The sequence below is a fragment of the Patiria miniata genome, unplaced genomic scaffold (genome assembly GCF_015706575.1).
Source record: "Patiria miniata isolate m_02_andy unplaced genomic scaffold, ASM1570657v1 HiC_scaffold_3, whole genome shotgun sequence".
In the NCBI taxonomy this organism is placed as follows: Eukaryota; Metazoa; Echinodermata; class Asteroidea; order Valvatida; family Asterinidae; genus Patiria; species Patiria miniata.
Genome location: NW_024037069.1, coordinates 26367203 through 26388868, shown reverse-complemented (window position 1 = coordinate 26388868; position 21666 = coordinate 26367203). Strand labels below are relative to the sequence as shown.

At 39.8% G+C, this 21666-nt stretch overlaps 1 protein-coding gene across 1 annotated transcript; it reads right to left on the bottom strand.

The window, feature by feature from the left end:
* LOC119737281 (phosphorylase b kinase regulatory subunit beta-like) lies at positions 1 to 21589 on the bottom strand. Its single transcript, XM_038211496.1, has 23 exons — positions 21444 to 21589; positions 19481 to 19625; positions 19004 to 19103; positions 18172 to 18333; positions 16973 to 17109; positions 16298 to 16457; positions 15385 to 15582; positions 14967 to 15102; positions 14206 to 14364; positions 13198 to 13301; positions 11897 to 12043; positions 10566 to 10754; positions 9533 to 9615; positions 9189 to 9335; positions 8108 to 8234; positions 7392 to 7518; positions 6605 to 6753; positions 5495 to 5697; positions 3821 to 3875; positions 2652 to 2805; positions 1891 to 2060; positions 1114 to 1188; positions 1 to 210 (listed from the first exon to the last, which is right to left on the bottom strand). Exons 1-23 carry the CDS (start codon positions 21505 to 21507, stop codon positions 19 to 21), a joined length of 3183 nt encoding a protein of 1060 aa, XP_038067424.1. The 5' UTR covers positions 21508 to 21589; the 3' UTR covers positions 1 to 18.
* Positions 21590 to 21666: the final 77 nt, after the last annotated feature.

Genomic DNA, 21666 nt, shown 5'->3' with positions numbered 1-21666 from the left:
TGGGCGGGGATCACGCCCTCAACTGATCAAGCAGTTATCCATACTGGTGTCCATGCTTTCATCTAGGAGATGGTGTACGATGACTTTGGCCAGGAAACTCATGGTGCCGTGGGTGGCGATGGGCGGAGTGTTGTAAAAGTCCTGCATGTCACATGTTTTGCCTTGGCTGGCGTGGTGCTCCTTAAACAGGTTGAACGTCTCCTTAATCAGCTGTCAGAAACAAATGGAATACATTAAGCAGGGTGCTATAAATAATTGTTACCTGCTGTGATTTTAGACAAACGCTTTTGCCTCGAGTGTCCTGTGTCTTTGGTGTACAAACATATGTCCTACTTTTCATCCTTCAGAAAGGGTTTGTTAATTCCCAATGTTAATTTTGTAATTATTTTACTTTCCCCTTACAAGACTTTTACAAGTGTCTTTCAATTTTTAATGGCATAAGTGTGAAGTAAAAAAACCCCCAGGGAATTCAGGTGGTCCGAGGAAAAGCTGCATGCCCTTACACATCTGACCAAGCCTTATCAGCTCACACAATGCTACCGTCTAAATAAGGCAAGTGTCTATGAGTTAAAAATGCTACTATCCATTCAGGATCATGCTTTACCCAAGGGTGAATTAAATAATCCCCAAATTCTTTCTTTTGACCATGAAGAAACACAATATTTATGACTTTTTCACTGGCACTCCAAACCTGTTAGATCTATATATTTGTAGATGTTCCTTAAAACTGATGTGTTGTCTTATCCCCAATAGAAAACATGCTGAAAAATAGACTCTGTGTACGAAAACTGCAGATGGCACATTTTTTACCACTTTTAAAAGCTCCACTGATGAGGGGACACATCATGTTCATGTACCGGTTTGCATGAATATTCCTGCCAAGTGAACACACAAACCGGTTGTGTCTTTGCATCAGCGTCAGGTGCCGAAGGTAATGCATTCATATGTCCCTCCTAGTGGTCTCCTCTACCTCTCCCTTTGTAACCGTTGAGGGGGTACTTGTGCAAGGAGCCTATAGTACTTTCACCCCAAACATGATGGCATTTAACATATTTACTAGCATTAATATCAGGATGAAACAAACCTGATACAAGAATCAAGAGTGGCACTTACAGCATCTGTATTGACTGTGCTCTGGAACTCCAGCTCTGGATTTCTCTCCAAGATTGTGGATATCACTGTGAGCAACTGCGGACAGAACACATTGAAAAATGAAACACTGTTATGATGAACAGACCCAGGAAATAATAGCATACAAAGTGTGGGGTAATCAGATTGCATTGGAACTGTACATTCTAAAATGCCGGTGGATTAACCCTTGCTCTTCCAGACTCTTCATAATTGAAAAGGATGATTTTGCAACGACAGATCCTAGCCAACAGGGCTGCAAATTTGTTGCCCAGAGGGCAAAATTGTGTGTCACTCTGCAAATATGCCGCAACAAATAGTGCCATCCTTGTCGTAAAGTGTCAACGTCCGTCCCCCCCCCCCCTTGATTTTGCAGCGGCCGGGTGACCGGACAACATTCCTGGCTACCTCCCAGCACAGAGCGTTTGTAGACGAATTTGTTGCTACACCCAACCATTCAAAGTAATCTTACAACACCCATGCATTGGGTTGATTCCCTTTGAAAGTTTAAAACCTCATCAAGAATATGCCATTTTAGTTCCAGCAATTAGAGGATTTTGGACAATTAAGGAAGTTTCCTCGCAAAAGTACCTAGGGAGTTAGCATTAAACGACAAAACTGTTGTTGAATTGAAGGCAGTTATTTAAATTCCATGGCAATGAAAGTATGGCTATTCATCTGTATGACCGAGGAACAAAGACCTGCCCTCAGATGTGACATCAGATGCAAGAGGTCTACAGGAGATGTCGTTGTTTTTCTCACCTCAACCATGAGTTGCCTGTATTCTGGATGCGCAATGCGGCTGAACATCTCCTCAATCCGTAGGGCAAAGTTCAGGTCCGTCCTGGTCATGTCTGAGAGCGTGGGTTGCTGGGGTAGGAAGTAATCTGCTATGATGATGCCGCTGGGCATGCGCGCCATGATGTCCCATACTGAGAGGGCCAAAATAGAAATGATGGTTAATCAAACTCCCACAAAGCCCAGCCAAACTTGTAGGAGTTGTTTTCACACAAAGGCACAGAAAAAAACCTAATCTCTCCCCCTCCAACATCCTTTGTCCAGCCTGCTTCCTTTTTTCTGTTTTTTTTTGTCTGTTTCTTGTTAATCATTCATTTGCTATACGTTTTGTCTTTTTATTTGTTTACAGCAAAATTGTAGAAAGGCTGACAGCTCCTGTGGAAGAATCGATCTGCCATCTTGAAAAATCCGCCATCTTGAGGAAAAAAGGGGCCTCCTCCTCCCTTTTTTTTGGGTGGAACTGATCTTTTTGAGGATTTAAGGTTTTTTGAATCATTAACTATAACTTTACAACCTCCCATAACATGCATACAATCCATCAAACATAATTTTTCCCCAGTAGAACGATTCTATGACAAACTGTGTATGGAAATTGCACACACTTCCTTACCTGTGAAGCTGATTAATCTCACAAATTTGAGTTGTCAGGATTTTGTCAAGTTAATTTGTTTATCCTAAAATGCTACCATTTCTCAACACCATACCATGCAAGAACAACATCTCACCTTTATCGTAGAAATTAGGCGGAGTGCGGTTGAGCGAGCCGCTGAATTGACGCTGCTGTAACCAGGTACGGTAGTGGCTTGCTGTGGTGATGTTGGTCTCTAGCACCTGAACTAGGAGATCCTTCAGCGAGTGTGGGGACAGACTGTGGACGGGCTGCAATATAACAATGAGTGGACTTGTAGTAAAATTAGGGGCCAGTACAAAATAAAAATCTGAACCAATGGTTCTCAAATGACATCTACAGGTTTGTGGCTTCTAACTTGTGCCATACTCCAAATAAGACTTTAGGAACCATGACACATCAGGACCAGAGACGTCAGCAACTTGTTGCTGATTACATCTTATTTCATAAGGCCCAAGCATAAGCATCTCAACATTCTGGCCTTTGATGCACGTTGTCAACATTGTATCTGATGAGATTTCCATACGAAGTGGTAATGTCTTATTGCCATACTTGAATAACTTCTAATGGTCCAAAATATCAAATCTGGGAGACCACCATTACAGGGCTTGACGGCTCAGTGGGTTAAGTGGTATAGTAATAGGGAATTTGCATCTTCAAATTAAACTCAAAGGGTTAAGAACAAGAATTCCTTCATACCACAGTGAATAAGAAACCAGTATCTTTAAAAGAAAAGGATTTATTAAACATTTCAAAAGGAAATTACTGTTGGCGATTACAATACCCGAATGAATTTTTCACTGAATCATGTATCATTATAAAGTGCAATGCTTGATACAACATCCATGACACGATGAGGGAACTGCGGGGAGTCAGGTTAGCGTAGCGGTACTTACTTGCCTTCCACCGCTGTGATCCAGGTTCGAATCCCACCTGGACCAATACGTGGATTTGGTTTTCAGTCCCTGCCTGATTCCGTGGGTTTTCCTTAGAATATTCTTCTAGGGTTTTCCTCCCACCTCTAAAACTGTAACTTCTTCTCATTGTCTTCTCTCTACAGGTTTCTTCAGGCTTGCGAGCTACAGTGCCTAGGGCGATTTTGAGGAATCCTTGGTTTCATTACCAGAAATAATTAATAATAATAGTAGTAAGTATAAAAATAACATCTTCAAATGTATTTAACAAATTCAATGTATGAATGTGATCCAGTTGATGGCTGAATAGAATAGGTTGAGAAGTAAGCTGGTGAGAACAAGCTAATGATACCTTTGTTTCATTAAAAGCTATTTTGAGTTCTGTCCTCATGGCATGCAGAAGCCACCTGAAAGCAAAACAAATATAAAATTAAAAAAGTTAAAATATCCTGAAATACATGAAGCATGTGGATGTCAAAGGATAGCAAGCAAGTAGCAATAGACTTTATTCATGAGTCGGCCATTTTCAATGGAAAGCGAGGTAAACTCTTCATTTTAGAACTTGCAAGTACAAACGAAAGCAATGAAATAAAAGTTCATTACAAAGTAATACTAGTCTGCTCTGATGAATTATTTAACATTTGTGTTTAAAGGGAAAATACAACATTTTCAAACATCAAAAAATAAAACTACCAAATCATTTTGAAATACCTTACTGGACTTTTAGTGAATGACAGTGTAAAGCATCCTGTAAAATCATGGCACCTGGTATACTGTCATTTTCAAGAAAAGTGGTATTTTTGTATCAATTTCCAATGCTGATCGGCCGATCAGCGTTGGAAAAAAACTGGCTTTTTTTTCAAATACTGGCCCCAGTTGACCATCGCACTTGTTTGCAATCGATCACACACCTATGAACGGGTACAAGCCAGCTAGACTGGTTCCCTGACCTTACAATTCCCCAATATATGTAAACTGCTCTGTTTCTTCTTAAATGGAGTCAGGGAACCAGACTACAGGAAAATGATTGTTTTTCTTGGTTTTTATAGCATTTTTGAACCCAAAACCTCAAAAAGTCAGTCTAACTATATTTGCTATATATTTCCAACCTCCCAATTCCATCCATTTCTGAAAATTACAGCAAAAGCAAATGATGTATATTCTCTTTAAACATATCCTAATGTTTTAAGCCACATTTAAAAAAACAAATTGAAAGTGAGGCTTGGCACGCACTCCAATCATAAAATAGTCTGGCACCATCCCATTCAACAGTTTACAATATATAAAAGAGATTCAGGGAACACGATCTAAAATGGCTTCCTAGTGAATGAGGCCCATACTGTTGCTGGATCCAATATGGAACTAATTGTTGAGGGCGCCGTATAAACCATTCAGGGGAGTTAAAGGTAGAGTATATGATTGCAGCTATCCAAAAAGAAACTGACAAAATTATCCTGGAAAGCATACATGTATTTGGTTTAAAGATAGTAATTACAATAAACTCCCTTTGAAATTATTCTTTCCGGCATGCTGTCATTTTGAAGAAACATGATTCAACAACTTTTGAATTAAAACAAGATCCTAGAATACTGTTTTCTCAGAATCAACAGCATTCACTGAGCTAAAACTTTATCAGATTAGTTGTTACGTATCCTTCTTTAGATTTTGAGAACTTTTGTTGTTTCAAATGAAAAAAAACAATGCACAAATGACAAATGATATACTCTACCTTTAAATGTGAAAACATATGACTCTCTGTGGCTGTTTTTAGAATGGACTGATCTATTAAGCCATGCTCCGTGGCATTTTGACCAATAACGGCCGTGATTAGTGTCAGACATCCATGTGCAAAGGTCCAATATGTGTGCACCTGCATATGATGTGCGTTTCTGGAACATGCAGATGTTGCATAACAAAAGTACCTTGCTATTTTGTGCTGCTTAATTTGGAATTCCACACAAATTTTGTATTAAAATAAGGACCTTGGTCGAACTTTGTGTCTATGAGGATTACTACTTGCACATACCCTGTCCTGATCTTGAGCATGCTACTGAACAGTTCCGGTCTGGTAGTGACCAGCTTGCCCACTGTAATAATAATCTCCTGCTGCATGACAGCCTCTCGGATGTTGTACTTCTGACATCGAGCAAAGATGATGTCTGAGATCTCGTTGGGGCTCAATGGCCGCAGGACCAGTTCCTCCTCATGACCAAAGACGCCTATCGTAACCTGCATGAAGCACAAGTTACGTGTAAGAAACATGACTTTCTCTCAACGTTTAGTGTCATTTTACCCTTCATCAATGCCATTTCACAAACACTGTATTCATTAGAATGGTACTATAAAGAGCACTGCTATAATGAACAGTGTTGTAGTGGAGGTAATCGTGATAGATCACAATTCCATCACAAGTCATCACAAGTACATCACAGAAACACCGCAAGTACATCACAAGTACATGACAGAAACATCACAAAATACATCACACGTCATCCAGTTCCGTCAAGTCACAAGTTACCCAATGAACTATGAAAAGGCATTCCTTTGTTATTATCTATCTCCTGTTACTTGTGATGGACTTGTGATGGACTTGTGATGGACTTGTGATTGGACTTGTGATGGACTTGTAATGGACTTGTGATGGACTTGTGATGGACTTGTGATGGACTTGTGATGGACTTGTGATGGACTTGTGATGGACTTGTGATGGACTTGTGATGAACTTGTGATGGACTTTTGATGTGATGGACTTGTGATGGACTTGTGAATGGTCTTGTGGTCCATCACACCTCGACTTCAACACTGTTACTGAACTTTTTGGCTAAAACGAAATGTCCTTTTGGCTGCCAAATTTCGTTTATGATTATACTAAAAATTGGCAGCCTCAGATCACTGTTACGAAAGACATGGCAAACAGACGCAAGAAAAGGATTAAAAGCTATAAGCAATAAGAAGTATGGTGTGTATTCACAAGGTCCTAATCTTACCAATTTTTTTATCAATCTTTATGAAACTCAAATGTTATTAACAACATGATGTTTTCGCCACTTACATCTATCGATACCACTGAACAAACATCTATTACAAACGCTATCATTCACACAAAAATGACCACAACTTGTTCTCAAAAACTCACAATTTTTCCGCTGACCAGCATGGATGTGATAGAGGGCGACAGACTGTCTATGACTTTGCGCAGGATGCTTGCGCAGTACCTGACAGTAGACCAGTCTTCCTTGACGCCAGCGCGGTTGTACAGTTTGTTCAATGCTTCAGCCACTGTGCCTGTTCAAAGACAGAAATCCAATGACTATCCTTAACATACCTCTGCCATATGCCTAGTTTTGCCCATTACATGTACCTCTACTTTTCAATATTGAAAGAGTTAAGTCTAAAAAGGCTATTCTTGTTTTCTGAAAAAAAAATAACAGAACAAAAGTCTGAACAAAATGACTCCTTTGTATATGATAAATCTTTTTACACCACTTGAGCAGATTTGTGAAAATTTTGACCCACAAAATCCGTTCTTGCACCATTCTCACAAGAATAACACAAAAATGCCCAGTTTTTAAAGGATGGTTGAGTGGATGTATATATCCTACTTTTAAATGCCCCTTCCAATTAATATCATTTCGTTTAAAATGCATTTTGTAGCCCAATTGGGCGCACTCCAGGTTGTAATATCCCTTTAAGGGTGCCTTCCAATAAAAGTTGGGGAAAATACATTAAGAGTTATGTATTTTTAAAAATTGTATGGGATATTACAGTTCACTTGTTCTTTTTACAATTGGTACTGATGAATCCGCTTCCCTAAAGCAGCATTCATGTTTGTTTTCCCCACATAGTGACATCATTATTGAGCCTCAACAGTCACAACATCAAATGAGTACACCATGACAGCACTAACATTGAAGAGGACTAACCTTTATCTGTCAAGTAATTAGATCCTTCTCGGTGGAACAGCATTCCCAGAATGCCACTCTGCACCTCCATGTTGATACTGTGACGAAGACACTCTACTAACTCCCATGATGGCAATCTCTCAAATTTCTAAAGAAATACAATTGAGAAAAAAAAAAGGACTTTTTGCCTGATGATACTTTACACGTTTGCAGGCATCTCAGAGGGTGTTCTTTGTTTTTTTTAATTCAGCAACAATGAATGTATAAAAGGTTTACTCACCCCTATCTAAGCAATACAAACCCACTGTCCTCTAACTCCACTTTTAATGCTTATTCTCGACTGCTTTCTTAAATCTTCAATTTGAATTCTGTTCAACACTTGAATACTTTTTCAAAAATACCTCAGTATCAGCAAACAAAGAATTCGGTATCGGTTACTTGGGAAAACATTAAGGTGTATTTTAACAATCAATAGTCTGGTTCCCTGACCTGACAATTCCCCACACGCCCTGATGTCTATAAATTGTAGGTCAGGTAGCCACCACCGACAACAGTAGATCATGACACACTGCAGGCAGTGCAGCTATTTTTAGATGCATCACCAGGTGAGTTTCTGCTTATTTGGTTGAACCTTGACAGAGTGATGGAGAGCAAACCTGCATTGGCTTTAAATAGTGTTATTACTTCCAGAATAAAATTCAAATCCGAGGACCCATAAGGCCATTGTGTTTTTGTACCTTAACATCAAAGGCCTCCTCCTCATGGTCTTCTGAATGAGGCGAGCTGAGATGCCTACTCTTGGTCTGAAGAGGAAGATGGGTGACGTTCAGCTCTTCTAGCCGCTTGAATAAAACCATGGAAGCACTGAAAGCGGACAAAACACACCAATGAATAGTCAATACCAAATTAAATATTTGGGGGGATAAACCATTAATTAAACGACTAATGCTAAGAATTCAATATTGAATTCCACCATTCAATATTAGTGTGAAGAAGGGGTGCCATTTGCCCTGAGTGTACAAAAGCCGTGGAACATCACAACAGACAACTGTTCTGTTGTAGCATGGTAGTATTTTACGAACTGTTTTATTAAAATAGTATGCAAATTAATCAATAGGATAATTCAAGTGATTACTGTTTTTAATAACTTTTGTTGTTCTTGTCAATATCTTGTCTTTGTCATATCTTTGTCTTGTTGTATTTGTTTGTAATGTGAGGGCCCCATTTCAGCTTCAGCTGGATGGGTTACCCTCATTAAAGATGGTTTTAAATAAAAATAAATAAAAAATAATTTTGGGAAAGACAGGATTTTTTGACACTCCTATGCATTTTTAACGCTTAAGTTCATTGCTCCCGTCATAATGCACCCATCATCATTCATCATGATATGTGCATGCTCCAGGTCAATAACACACTTGTCAGTGTTGTAGTCTAGTCCAGCACCAGTCTCACAAGCAACAGGGGATAAACAATAACAACAGAATACCTCTGTTAAAGCTCATTTGAATAGCTTGTGAGTTGAATTGGGACTGGAGGACTAGTGATGGACTTGTGATGGAATTGCAGGGACTTGTGATGGACTGGACTACAACACTGTCAGAGTCTATTACAACCTTACTGATTTAGCTTGTGCGGAAGCTGATCACACAAAAGTCTTTGACAACAATCAAGATGATCTTCCCAGGGTACAAGACCGATGCACTTTCTGAGTCTGCCAGGTGGTCTTAAATGGACTACTGAAATACTGTCAACACTTCAACCAATGAAACTTCACAATCTAACTCCATTGTATAATAAACATTTCTGGTGACCACTTACACTCCTTCAGGGAGCTGGAAGTCCAAATGCTCCACAAACGATGAAGCAATTAGCGTCTGAAGACGGTCTACTTTGACCCGGTTCCCTCCACATCTACCCCTCTTGAACATGGCCAACATGTCCAACATCTCAGACCCCTTGGCACCACTGCATTGTAACAAAGATGGTCAGCCTGTTAATACTGTGTCCTTGTAAGAAACTAAGAATTGGTTTTGTCAACATAGGTTTTGCAGCCTCCTTAAAGCAGGATGGATAAACTTCAAACTAAAATGTCTCTCATTAAAGGCAACCTTGATCCAAATTGGCCACAAAAAACTCACAATATTAAAGACCACATCTTTTACCTGAGATGGTCTTCCTTGATAAGCATACAGATGGTTGGCCTGCCAGACATTGTCCAAGATCTCCTCACGAAAGCTACAAGACTCTGACAAATCCAAACAGTGTAAATAATGTACATGTTTCATTTCCAACCAAATGCACTGAATCTGTCCATGCTATAACTGACAGTTCATAGTCTCTGATAAGGTGACTCCATTTGCTAACCCTCCCACTAGATGTACACCAAATCTTGCTGTTATTAATATCTGAAACAATACTTCTATTCCATTCCAATTATCTAGAAAGTACATCATAGCCAAGCTGCGAAGCACAAACAAACTGAACATACCTCCAATATAAAAAATGCATACATGTATTCAATTTGGTGAACATTTGAATGCAAACAAGAGAGCTGTGAACAATTATTTGTGACTGAGCCAAATCAAATGAGTCCCAAGTTGCCACAGCTACTTCTGAGTAATAGGCCTTGTGTCGAATCTTGCACAATGCCAATTAATAGGAACAACATAATGATTAACATCCACATATTATCAGAACATACTATGGTATCAAACTAGGTGATATTATACAGATAATGAATGTTTATGAGTTCAATGGTAAGAATAATTTCATGAGGTGGCAGATGGAATGTTCCATTCCACTCGGCACATTCCATCTGTCACCTCATGAAATTCTTACCGTTGCATTCATTATTTGTTTTATGCAACACCTGAATAAATCCTCATCATCTGATTGGTCAAAGCCACCAAACGCATGACCGTGCAATGGAAGTTCTATTTACCGTGGATTGGAATGAAATGAACATTTTTGCACTGCGACCGCGCCGTGCACTGGGACAACTAATTCAATGACACATGATCAACAACCCACCAATCAGATGACAAGCATTTATTCAGGTGTTGTATGAATCAAAATGAAGAGAGTCTGCTGTGTTCTACTGCATTATTCTAATAACTGCAAAACATGTCCTTAAGACTCATTTTGTGGGATCTAGACACATATCATTCTTACTGAATAAGAAAGGAAGCAACGTACCTTAATATCATCAACAAGAAGTGAGCGATCCTGATACATGTAGAAGTCAGTCAGATCAAACTGCAGTGGATAACACAGGATGGTCCTGCCTAGGATACGATAGATCTTGGATGTACCCAGACTACCCACAGGACGAGGCGGCCGGCCGGTTAACCCCAACTTGTCATTGTGGCCCAAGAATTGGTATGCCTGGAGTGTGTGGTCAATTGGAGAGAGAAGTCAATTAGAAAACTTGCTTAGGATACAGCTGACTGTCCCGACTTTGTGTCCCTTAGATGGCACTGCATGGACAACTTGTGAAACTCAGTAGAAGATAGAAGGCACTGCTTGGGAACTACACATGTGACACTGTCATGTGACTCTGTCATGTGACACTGTCAAGTGACACTGTCATGTGATTGTGAACAATTTCACAATATTCATGATACATAATTTCACAATATTCATGTAATACTGTCGTGTGACACTGTCATGTAACACTGTCATGTGTCACATGACACATGTGACACATGTGACGTGACACTGTCATGTGACACAGTCATGTGACACTATCATGTATCATGAATATTGTGAAATTGTTCCCATTCAGTGCTTACCTGTGAGGCAGGTAGTATTTGGGAGCTACCAAGATTAGTCATAATCAAACTGGACCATGCATGAGCTGTGACAATGTCCGTTCGGTTGTTCTTAAAACTGCAACTGTTTAAATTAAGCCAGTGTGTGCAAAGTGCAAACCTAAACCATATTCAAGTGAGAGGAACACACCTGAGTGTGTTTTCACAGTGAATGGCCTGATAGTAATTGCTTGCTCTGTCTCAACACCCAGGGAAGACTATGCCAAGCAACCTTAGGGCCAGTTGATACCTGACTTAGGGCCAGTTGATACCTGATGGTGGTGATGCAAAAATGACTGCAAAATCATGACGTCATGGCAAGTATACCAACTGCAAATTTGCACAATTGGAGACTTTTCAACTCCAGACTATTTTGACAGGAACGCTTTGCAACATCAAACTTTGTCCCCTACTTTTAAGGTCTCATAAATAGGTTCCCATGATACTCCTGGGTGGAGACAAGCAGTTTTGGCAAATGCCATACAGATCTTGCATCTAAAGCCCATTTTTCGAAATGTATCTTACCTTGATGAGCTCATTAGGAGGCCATATCTGTATGGGTTCCCCCCTCCCCCCGGGTGTATCTTACCTTGATGAGCTCATTAGGAGGCCATATCTGTATGGGTTCCCCCCTCCCCCCGGGTGTATCTTACCTTGATGAGCTCATTAGGAGGCCATATCTGTATGGGTTCCCCCCTCCCCCCGGGTGTATCTTACCTTGATGAGCTCATTAGGAGGCCATATCTGTATGGGTTCCACCTGTGTTGGGGTCTGTGTCTGAATCCCATAGGTCTGTAGTGTTGCTTGGAGCCTAGCACTCTCCGCTATGAATGCCATTTGTACAGTCATGTCCTTACAGGTGCTCTATAAACGGCAAAATATACAGCATAAACAAGGGATTACAAATGACTACAAATAACAAACTACGTGATAAATACTTTCATCAAATTAAATAGAATCACATTTTGGATTCTATAATGATCCATCCCAGTCCACTTTACAGCTGTGAGTGCACTGGACTTTTTCTGGCGAGTCGACTTGAATTACAGTTAAAGTTTTAATGGTTAAATTTGACCATTTTGTTGAATAGTACCTTTTGACTAAGAAAATTAGATCAAGACAGTAGCTTCAGTCAAGGTGCTGGCACGATAAAAATCTATTAATTAGCCTTCCTATTGTTTGATCAGTCACAGACAGTTCAAACAATTTCCACTTCCCCTGCCATGCATTTGTATACAGACTATTAGATAACAGCCAGATCACATTCATGTAACAGCCAGATAACCTTTAAGTAAACACTGTGACTAGTCAAATGCCATCAAAAGACAAAAGATGTAACTGGTAGGTACAGCTGGCATATCAATCACCTCCAGTCAAAGCATGGCTATATTAAATTAAAAAGGGAATTTTTAACTGTTAAAAACAGTCACTTGATGGATGTTGACTGCTGTGATGGTGTAGCTGAATTTGCAATCCAGAGAGAGAATAATATACTACATGTATATGAAGTTGACAAACCGAGCGATTCAATTCACCTTACAACTTTTAATGGGCGGAGGTTGACTTATAGATCACATGACTTTTAGGAAGTTTGTCAAGATGCTTAAACATTTAAAACATCTTGAACATTTCAAATATGTCCAACCTCCAATATTAAGTAAAACACTGTTCTTAATTTCTTTTTAATTCAATATGTATTTTTTCTTTTACAGAAATTATATCATTACTAAATTGGACCAAATGCCTCTTTACAGTTTCATATGAGCACGTATCAGCTTTGGCAACTGCAAATTAAAACAATGAACTCACTCTGACATTGATCAACTTGTGGATAAATAATGAATAACTAAGTGAAAAAAAAAAGATTAAATAAACAAATGGGAAGAGGAGGGATAAAGTATAAACAATTACAGAATCAACAAATACATATATGCAAAACCAACCAGTACGATTGCATCAAATTTATAACAAAATCCTTAAACTGAAAAGTAGTTAGGATCAAGATTCAAGCTACCTACCTCAAATGCTGAGTATCTCGTGTTGTGTCTGACTGTTAATCTTACGGATGAGCCATGATATCTACCCACAGGATCAATCTCATCCATGTCAACTAGTCCATCCTCTGAAGATTATAACAAAAGATTGAAAATAGGAGAGACTTACCATTTATTCAAAATAATTTCTTAGTTGCTAAGTTTTATCTCAATGAGAGGAATATTGAGATATAATTATCTGGTGGTACTCACAACCAATTGCTCAGCATGCTATCATTATACCTATAATAACTCATGAGTAGTAATGTGACTCACTACTCACTCAGCATGCAGGCAATGAGGTACACTGACTGCCCCACAGGAATATCAGATCAGGATCCTACTAGAAGTGACTACTCAATATAATAACTCATGACTCAATTTATTGACTCACTACTCACTCAGCATGCAGGCAATGAGATACACAGACTGCCCTCACAGGAAGATTTGGTCTGGATCCTACTAGGAGTGACTACTCAATATAATAACTCATGACTCAATTTAGTGACTCACTACTCACTCAGCATGCAGGCAATGAGATACACAGACTGCCCCCACAGGAATATCAGATCTGGATCCTACTAGGAGTGACTACTCAATATAATAACTCATGACTCAATTTAGTGACTCACTACTCACTCAGCATGCAGGCAATGAGATACACAGACTGCCCCCACAGGAAGATCTGGTCTGGATCCTACTAGGAGTGACTACTCAATATAATAACTCATGACTCAATTTACTGACTCACTACTCACTCAGCATGCAGGCAATGAGATACACAGACTGCCCCCACAGGAAGATCTGGTCTGGATCCTCCTGAGTGACTACTCAATATAATAACTCATGACTCAATTTACTGACTCACTACTCACTCAGCATGCAGGCAATAAGATACACAGACTGCCCCCACAGGAAGATCTGGTCTGGATCCTCCTGAGATGACTACTCAATATAATAACTCATGACTCAATATAGTAACTCACTACTCACTCAGCATGCAGGCAATGAGATACACAGACTGCCCCCACAGGAAGATCTGGTCTGGATCCTCCCCCTCATGGCTGGCCACTCTCGGTTGACTGTGAGGGTTTTTCCTTTCTGCCTCAATGTGTCTCGTCTCCACGTAGTAATACTTGGGAAGCACTAATCCTGTAACATAGACATATTTGAACGTTTCTAGTTTGTTGCTCGTGGAAAATGGACAACATTGTGTCATGGCGGCATGGGTGGCACAGTGCGTAAAGCACTCGCCTCTCACCAGGTCTTCCAGGTTTTGCTCCCTCTGCAAAAATCCACACTTTGGATCTTGCTGGACTCCGTGGTCAGACAGGGGTGGTACGGCGCTGTCTTATACGCCTTTACATGCCTTCGGCACAACCACGTTGTAGCTGCATCCTTCGAATTCAGCTTCTGCTGTGAGTAAGGACGATTAGCGCCCCCCCCCCCCCCCCATTCTCTCTGAATCACATACTTTTCCAACATCTGAACATCATCATGCCTGGTGTAAACAAGAGAGTGAGATCTGAATCATAATCGTCAATGACACAAAGATATAATTACTTTGTTTGTAGCATAGCATCAACCCTCGTCGGACTCCAGGTTTGTGCTTTTTAATGAGTGATCCCCCCCCCCCCCCCCCCCCCCCCCCCCCCCCCCCCGGTTGAGTATACCTGCACTTACTCTTGCTGTTTTAATACATGCTGTCATTGAGAAAATCTTCCTTGGACACTAGCAGGTATGGCATGGCTTACCATTGGCAGATTCCTTCAGCAGTGGTTTGAGTAGATTGTGGTATTCCTCTACTTGTTTGGTGTCTCCTTTAGCGGTACCGTCAATCATCATGTACACAAAGAACATGGGCCACTCCGCCTCTATGTTATCAAACATCTGAAAGCATGAACAAAAATACATAAACCATTCTAAGATACATCTAAATGCAACATTCCACCATTTGTGTATTTGTCAATTGGATTTGTAGTGTTGACGAAATCAGAACTTGAACTGTCACAATTTTAGTTTTCCAGTGATGTATTTTAATGGCTTATCCAAAACTATATAAAGGAAAACATAATGCAAAGATGTCTGCTGCGTTTAATTCAAATCATGGGATCAAAACAGTACATTAAGTGGCAAAACATCTTTGAAGAATGATTAATATTGACCCCTGACCTTGATTTCGGCAGGTTTGTAGTACTTCCTGTTCTTGTCTTCCAGCTCCGTACCGTAACCGTCTCGTAGGAAACGTCGAAAGCCATACTTCCCCTTCAACTTGCGGATGACTTTGTCAAAGGTCCTGTTCTTGACCTCTACGTTCTTGACAGCGAAGGCTGGGAAGCTGATGACAGGTATGAGAGAGGCATCTGTGTTCTGCAATGATTGAGGAAGTGATGCTAGAATAACTTATTCTGTATCATTATTGTTACCTGTTGTTTCTTGTGATGAAACCAAGGATTTCTGAAGCTTGTGCTGTAAGCATGAAGAAACTTGTAGAGGAAAGACAGTGATCATGATGGGATTTTCAGGGTTTTTTTTTTTTTACAGTTTAGAGGTGGGAAAACAATTCACATCACTTTTCTGGCCAAAAACCCAATCAACTTTTTTCAGCCTTAGTAGAATCCAAACAGAGGTCTCAGGAAAGTATCACTATGCCAACCCGACTCTGAGATTTGTTGGAAATCTATAAAGGTTGGAAATAATAAATTATATACATTTTTTGTAATCTGTCCTGGGTATATTTGAGCTTAATAAGCACTCAAACTAGTATGAAAATTGCAAAGATTATGTTCAAAACTTGCACAAATTACGTTTTCAAAACTTTAGAGGGCCCTACATACAATTTACAGTGAATTAATTTGTAATCCAACCACTGATGATTTAAAACTGAATTTTCCAAACATTCTTTGGTAATTCTTTACAAGTAAAATACTTGTAAACATGTTCCTAATTTCTTTCTTGTTTCAAACTATTTGAAGCTGCACTTGTCAGTGAAGACACTTTGAAGACACTGTAGCAAATAATTGTTCATCTGTATATTGAAAGTGGTACCAAGCTATACAAAAAAATGGATAAAGCAATGTCAAACCTTGGACATGCTCTCCCTTGGCAGCAAAGTCTGTAAGATGGTTCGATTCCTGCCGTGGGCATCGGGATCAACGTACAAGATAGACCAGGATGTTCCCTCGCGACCAAACAGGTTAAAACCATTGCTTGCTTCAAGAGCTGCAATGGCCAAACCAATAGAACTGCCAAAATGAATGAGAAAATACGCATCAAAATTCTACAAAAGATCTGTTCTTCACTCATTAGAAACTCTTTCACGTATGTCATTTTTACTGGTGGTTTTAGATGATTTTTATACATACGACAAAACAACTGGCCCAAAAGGTTTCCTGCATCTTTAATATTCAACATTGAGCAGTAAACACATCACGCATTCTTGGTACTTCACTGATTAGACATCAGTTGGGTACATCAAGCATTGGACTATTGAGGATAAAAGACAGATAGGGTAGTTACCAGATCCCCAAGATACTTGAGAGTATTTTAAGGTTTGAGGAAGGAAGAGGCAAGCTTCTATTACTTTACACTGGGCTTGATCTTCCTTTAATTGCAAAGAACGTTTTCCTAGCAAAAACGCCAAGGGAATTTGATGTTATCTAGTGTATAGAGACCTGAGGAAGTATTGCACACAGTAGCTATAAATCTTGTCAATGTTCACATTGTCCTTGAGGTGATTAAACGACAGTAGTCTTCTTACCTAGCATTGAGTTCACATTTGCCTGTGTTGTACTTGCTACCACGCTCCCACATGCCATAGTCTGGGATGCGGTAGGCTCTCTCCACATAAAACACAAGGTTCTGAATAAAGCTGACTTCATCAAGCGTCCAAATAATCTAGGAACAATTAAGAAAACAAAACATTTCTTTGTGACACCTAATTAAAAGCAATCCTCAAAAAGTGAAGAGGAAACTTCAGGACTTTGAAAATTTTTGGTAGAAGATTGCAGAAGTTTCATGTACTTGTGAAGGACCAACACGTGTGCATGACCAACTGTTTTTGATATTTACTCCACAACTCATATTGAATTAATATCATTTTTTAATGTACTAGTCACTGACTGAAACAATGCATAACTTTCATGGAACATGTTATAACTTGTTGTGCAATATATGAAATAGGGCTGTACCAAATATACAGAATATTTGAATACTTGAACCACTGATTAACATTTTTCCATTCAAATATTCAAAAAAATATGAGCCGTCTCAAGGAGATGATGAAAAACATCTGCGGTATTATTGTCATCATATAAGTTACGTGGTTCTATTGTTTGTCAAATGCCACACTTTTGTAGAAAGTCACGTGATTGGAGAGCTTCCGTGAGGAATAACAGCTCAACTTTCTTCTATAAAATTGGTCAAATATCAGCCATTCCGTCACCTTGACCAATATGGATACATACATGATGTTCTAGCTCTTTGTCAATTAAGACAAGCGCAGGTGCATGCACATTTGGATCGGCAGCCAGTTTAGGCCAGTGATTGTAAAACGTGATCAGGGCTGTTCGATTATATTTAAAAATGTGATCAAGTCAATGTACTACAGGAATCAAAATGCACCGCACCGATATGAAATAAAGTGTGGTGCAAGTGGAGTTGCATGAATGTCACTGCATGAACATTTCATGGTATTAACCAGTTTACGTCGGATGACGTGTATAATTCATGCAAATGTTTTGCAGTATTCGGAACGAATGATGGATAAACACGCAACGAGAGAGGCCGGAAATATCTCTCTGCGACCTGCTCGCAGCAAGCGAGGCCGGAAATATCAGGGTGTGCTACCCACAGATGACGGCCTGAACCCGTCTGGCATTGAGGTTTGTGAAAACAATCCCGCGCCTGGGTCTGGTCAATGTCAAAATAATCCCGGCGCGAACTGGTTAATAAGTTTACCTGTAGACCTGATGAGATCATCTGGACCAGGTAGAGTAGATACAGAGACACCAGGTCAATCTGTAAGTGATGATAGCTGTCAGGCAGCGTGTTACCTCGCACCATGTCATAGCGGCAATGCAGGGCGTTATCCTCTCCCTTTGTGTATTTGAACTTCTCCAACTAAAGTAAGCCAATAAAAAAAATGAAAACTAAAAATGAGAACTGCTTCTTCAACTATTATTTTTTACACATTGGAAAACTTTGCTTTATTGTCTGCTCAAACCAGGGGTGGGGGTGAGGGGGTGGGGCCCAGATGACTTTCTTTTTCTTTGAAGGGGAAAGTAAAGGACTGGAAGAGGTTAAAATTCTTTTTTAAAAATTGCTGAGAAATTACATATTTGTTTAGTTTCAATTTTTGCTGGTCGTAGAGGGCCAGCCAAGAGTCGTCTTTGTACCTGACTGACTCATAGACTGACTGACTGGCTGTCACTTGTGAGTCCAGCAGTCCTATCGTATAGGATTACCATATAACACCAATGTCTGGGCTACATCCGGCCCATTGTGTAGTACGTAAAGACTTCCACAGAATGGCCATTGTGAATCAATGGAATAGAATTTCGTGTGAAAAAATGAATATTTATGATGGTTTATATATTTTTGAAGGGAGGCAAGGCATCTTGCAGACCTAAAAAATCACACCAAGAATTAAAACTTTGACACACACATTGCTTGAAAGAAATAGTGCTCAAAGTCTAAAACCGGGGAAGTGAATACCCTTGTAGTGACGCAACATTTATGAGGTCAATACGGACTTGCAAAATACTGTAAATATAGAAAGCAACTAATGAACCTTCTCAGTTTGTCGTAGGTAGCAATATAGTATTCCCCTCATGCACTTCACAGCACTCTGCTCTAGCTCATATGTCCGACCATGGTCATTGTCAATTTTCCTATAAAAAACATAGACAAATATTTATTGTCATTGAGGGACATTTTGAAATACAAATTTGTGAATGGCCACAACACTGGCTCGTGTTCCTGTACGGAGGCCAGGGCGTTGTCATAGATATCAGAATTGTTGTGGTCACATGGTAGGCTTCAAATTGAAATCACTTGGCTTCATTCTCTGGTGCAAAAATGTTGAAGAATTTTAAGTCTCCTTTAAAAATTGAATTGGGACCTCAAACTTGGCTGGTGAAATACTGAGGACCTTGTCTTTGCCTCTTGAAAATGTTGGATAATTTTATCAGCTGAAGATTAGGTTAAGTTGGCCTTATTTTGTTTTGCATGTTTTGTTCTGCACTTAAGGTCCCTGTCTGGTCTTCACCTATAAGCTAGGGCCAGGGTCCACGTTGCTACTGCACAGTAGATACTGTCTCTCACGTGCGCCACGTGGGATCTCTTGGCATCGCCTGTGGTAGCTGGAAACAGGCCGATCGTAGGGCTCTGATGGTGCAATATCTGGGACTTGACTGGTGGAAGAAGAAAGGCATCAAATGTGAGTCAAAAACATGACCATGATCTTGTACTTTACTTTCTATTTTCCTTTGTTGATTTACAGTTTACGGGTATGTTGTGCGCTTTCTTGAAAATCACGCATTCTTAAGAATGAGCATGCACATTCTTATGATTGTGCAACTGGATCCTTGCGCAATCTTCGCAAAAAATAACTCTTCCAGATTGAGCGCACATTCTTAAGAATGCGCGACAAGATAACGGTCTTGTCGATACCGAGCACTGGCTGCGCTTGGCAAGTCTAGCTGCATCCTCGTTCACCGATTCTTAATAATTATACTGTTGCAACGCAAGGCGCTGAAAAGTAGAGTGGATATGAAAAGTATACGCGTATGGGGGGGGGGGGGGACCAGGAAAAAAAATAAGAGACATAATAATAGTGTATTGGAAAGAATTCTGATTTTTGGGATAATAAAAGCGGGGGGGGGGGGGGGGGGGGGCAGTAAGAATGAAGAATGTTAAGAATGAGAATGAATATTGTGACATCCCATAGTGCTAATGCTATTTCCCATTTAAATTGCCACCAATTAATTGTTCACACCCCACCATTACGCCGCAGAGCTGGATTCTATCTAGTCAAAAGAGCAATTTTGGCAGCTTCTGGACATCGTTTCTTTTTTCGTGGCATGCATATGATACATACAGGGACTTCCCAGACTAGTTCCCAGTCCTTCCTTTATTACAAAACTTCCCATAGTGGGCAGAAAAAAGCAATAATAACAGGTTTAATTTGATTCAAATTATCATAGTTATACGAGTACAGAAGCATAGAACATTTTCTTTCCTCTTTATATGAATTATTTCCCTTTTAACCGCTATACATTTCATTTAACATAATTATGTCGTGCAATGTTTTGGGCAATCTTAACCATGTTAACGATTGCCCCAAATTCATAAATTGCGCAAGTGATATTCCCACCACGCAAGCTTAAGAATGAGCGCTCATTCTTAAGAATGAGCGCTCATTCTTAAGAATGAGCGCTCATTCTTAAGAATGCGCGCTCATTCGTGATTTTCAAGAAAGCGCACAACAGGTACAATGCAATATCTTGACGTGACATTTCACCATAGTCATGAATTCCTGATTTAGCTTGAGTCTCAAGTTACACTGTCATGACTGTCAGTGTCTAGCCCCGGCCACACTAGTGGGGCTAGTCAGTGCATTCCTTGCTCCATGGTCAGTGTCATGACTGTCGTGACTGTGCCTAGCCCCATAAATGTGGCCTATTTACTGGACTGCCTCCGTAAACATAGGCCACACATCCACATGTACAAAAATCGTGTCGACGGAGCCAAATTTTGATTTGCACATTTAGGCTTAGTTTGTAGGTTTTTTTTGCTTTAGAAGCATACTCACCCTCTTTACAGGCTAATCAGAAAGTGCTGCCTTTTTCAGATGTCTAATTTTTGTGAAATTTCATGTTGAAATTTTGATACGCAAACGTGTAAAAATGAATCTGGAAATTTCACGAAAAATATACATCTGAAAAAGGCAGCACTTTCTGATTAGCCTATAAAGAGGGTGAGTATGCTTCTAAAGCAAAAAAACCCTACAAACTAAGCCTAAATGTGAAAATCAAAATTTGGCTCCGTCGACACGATTTTTGTACATGTGGATGTGTGGCCTATGTTTACGGAGGCAGTCCAGTAAATAGGCCACATTTATGGGGCTAGACTGTGCCTAGGCCTACTATTTCAACAAATGTTTATAAAATATAAAAAATGAAAGGAAACAAATGTGTTAGAAAAATAAAAGGGAAAGAAAATCGTTTTACCGCGGAAGTAATACGAGTCCAAAAGTTTCACTTGGCGCACGTAGTCCTCGTCTTCAGCTGCCATTTTTGCAGTATTTCATGTATTTTGACGGGCATGACGGAGGTCACGACTACACTAGACTTGTACAAATCTTTGAGCATCGAGTTCCAACGCTGTTATTGTTAATTTGATTTTTAAACATTCACTGAAATTATTCAATGATTTGAATCACAAAAGAGCAAT

What these genes read in the sequence shown, in the direction of transcription:
- LOC119737281 (XM_038211496.1), bottom strand. Translation starts at nt 21,507, where the DNA reads ATGGCAGCTGAAGACGAGGACTACGTGCGCCAAGTGAAACTTTTGGAC. An exon ending in TGATCTCATCAGGTCTACAG is followed by an intron (nt 17,110 to 18,171) that starts GTAAACTTATTA and finishes AATTGTTCCTAG; the next exon opens with ATTATTTGGACGCTTGATGA. An exon ending in GCTGAAGGAATCTGCCAATG is followed by an intron (nt 14,365 to 14,966) that starts GTAAGCCATGCC and finishes TCTATGTTACAG; the next exon opens with GATTAGTGCTTCCCAAGTAT.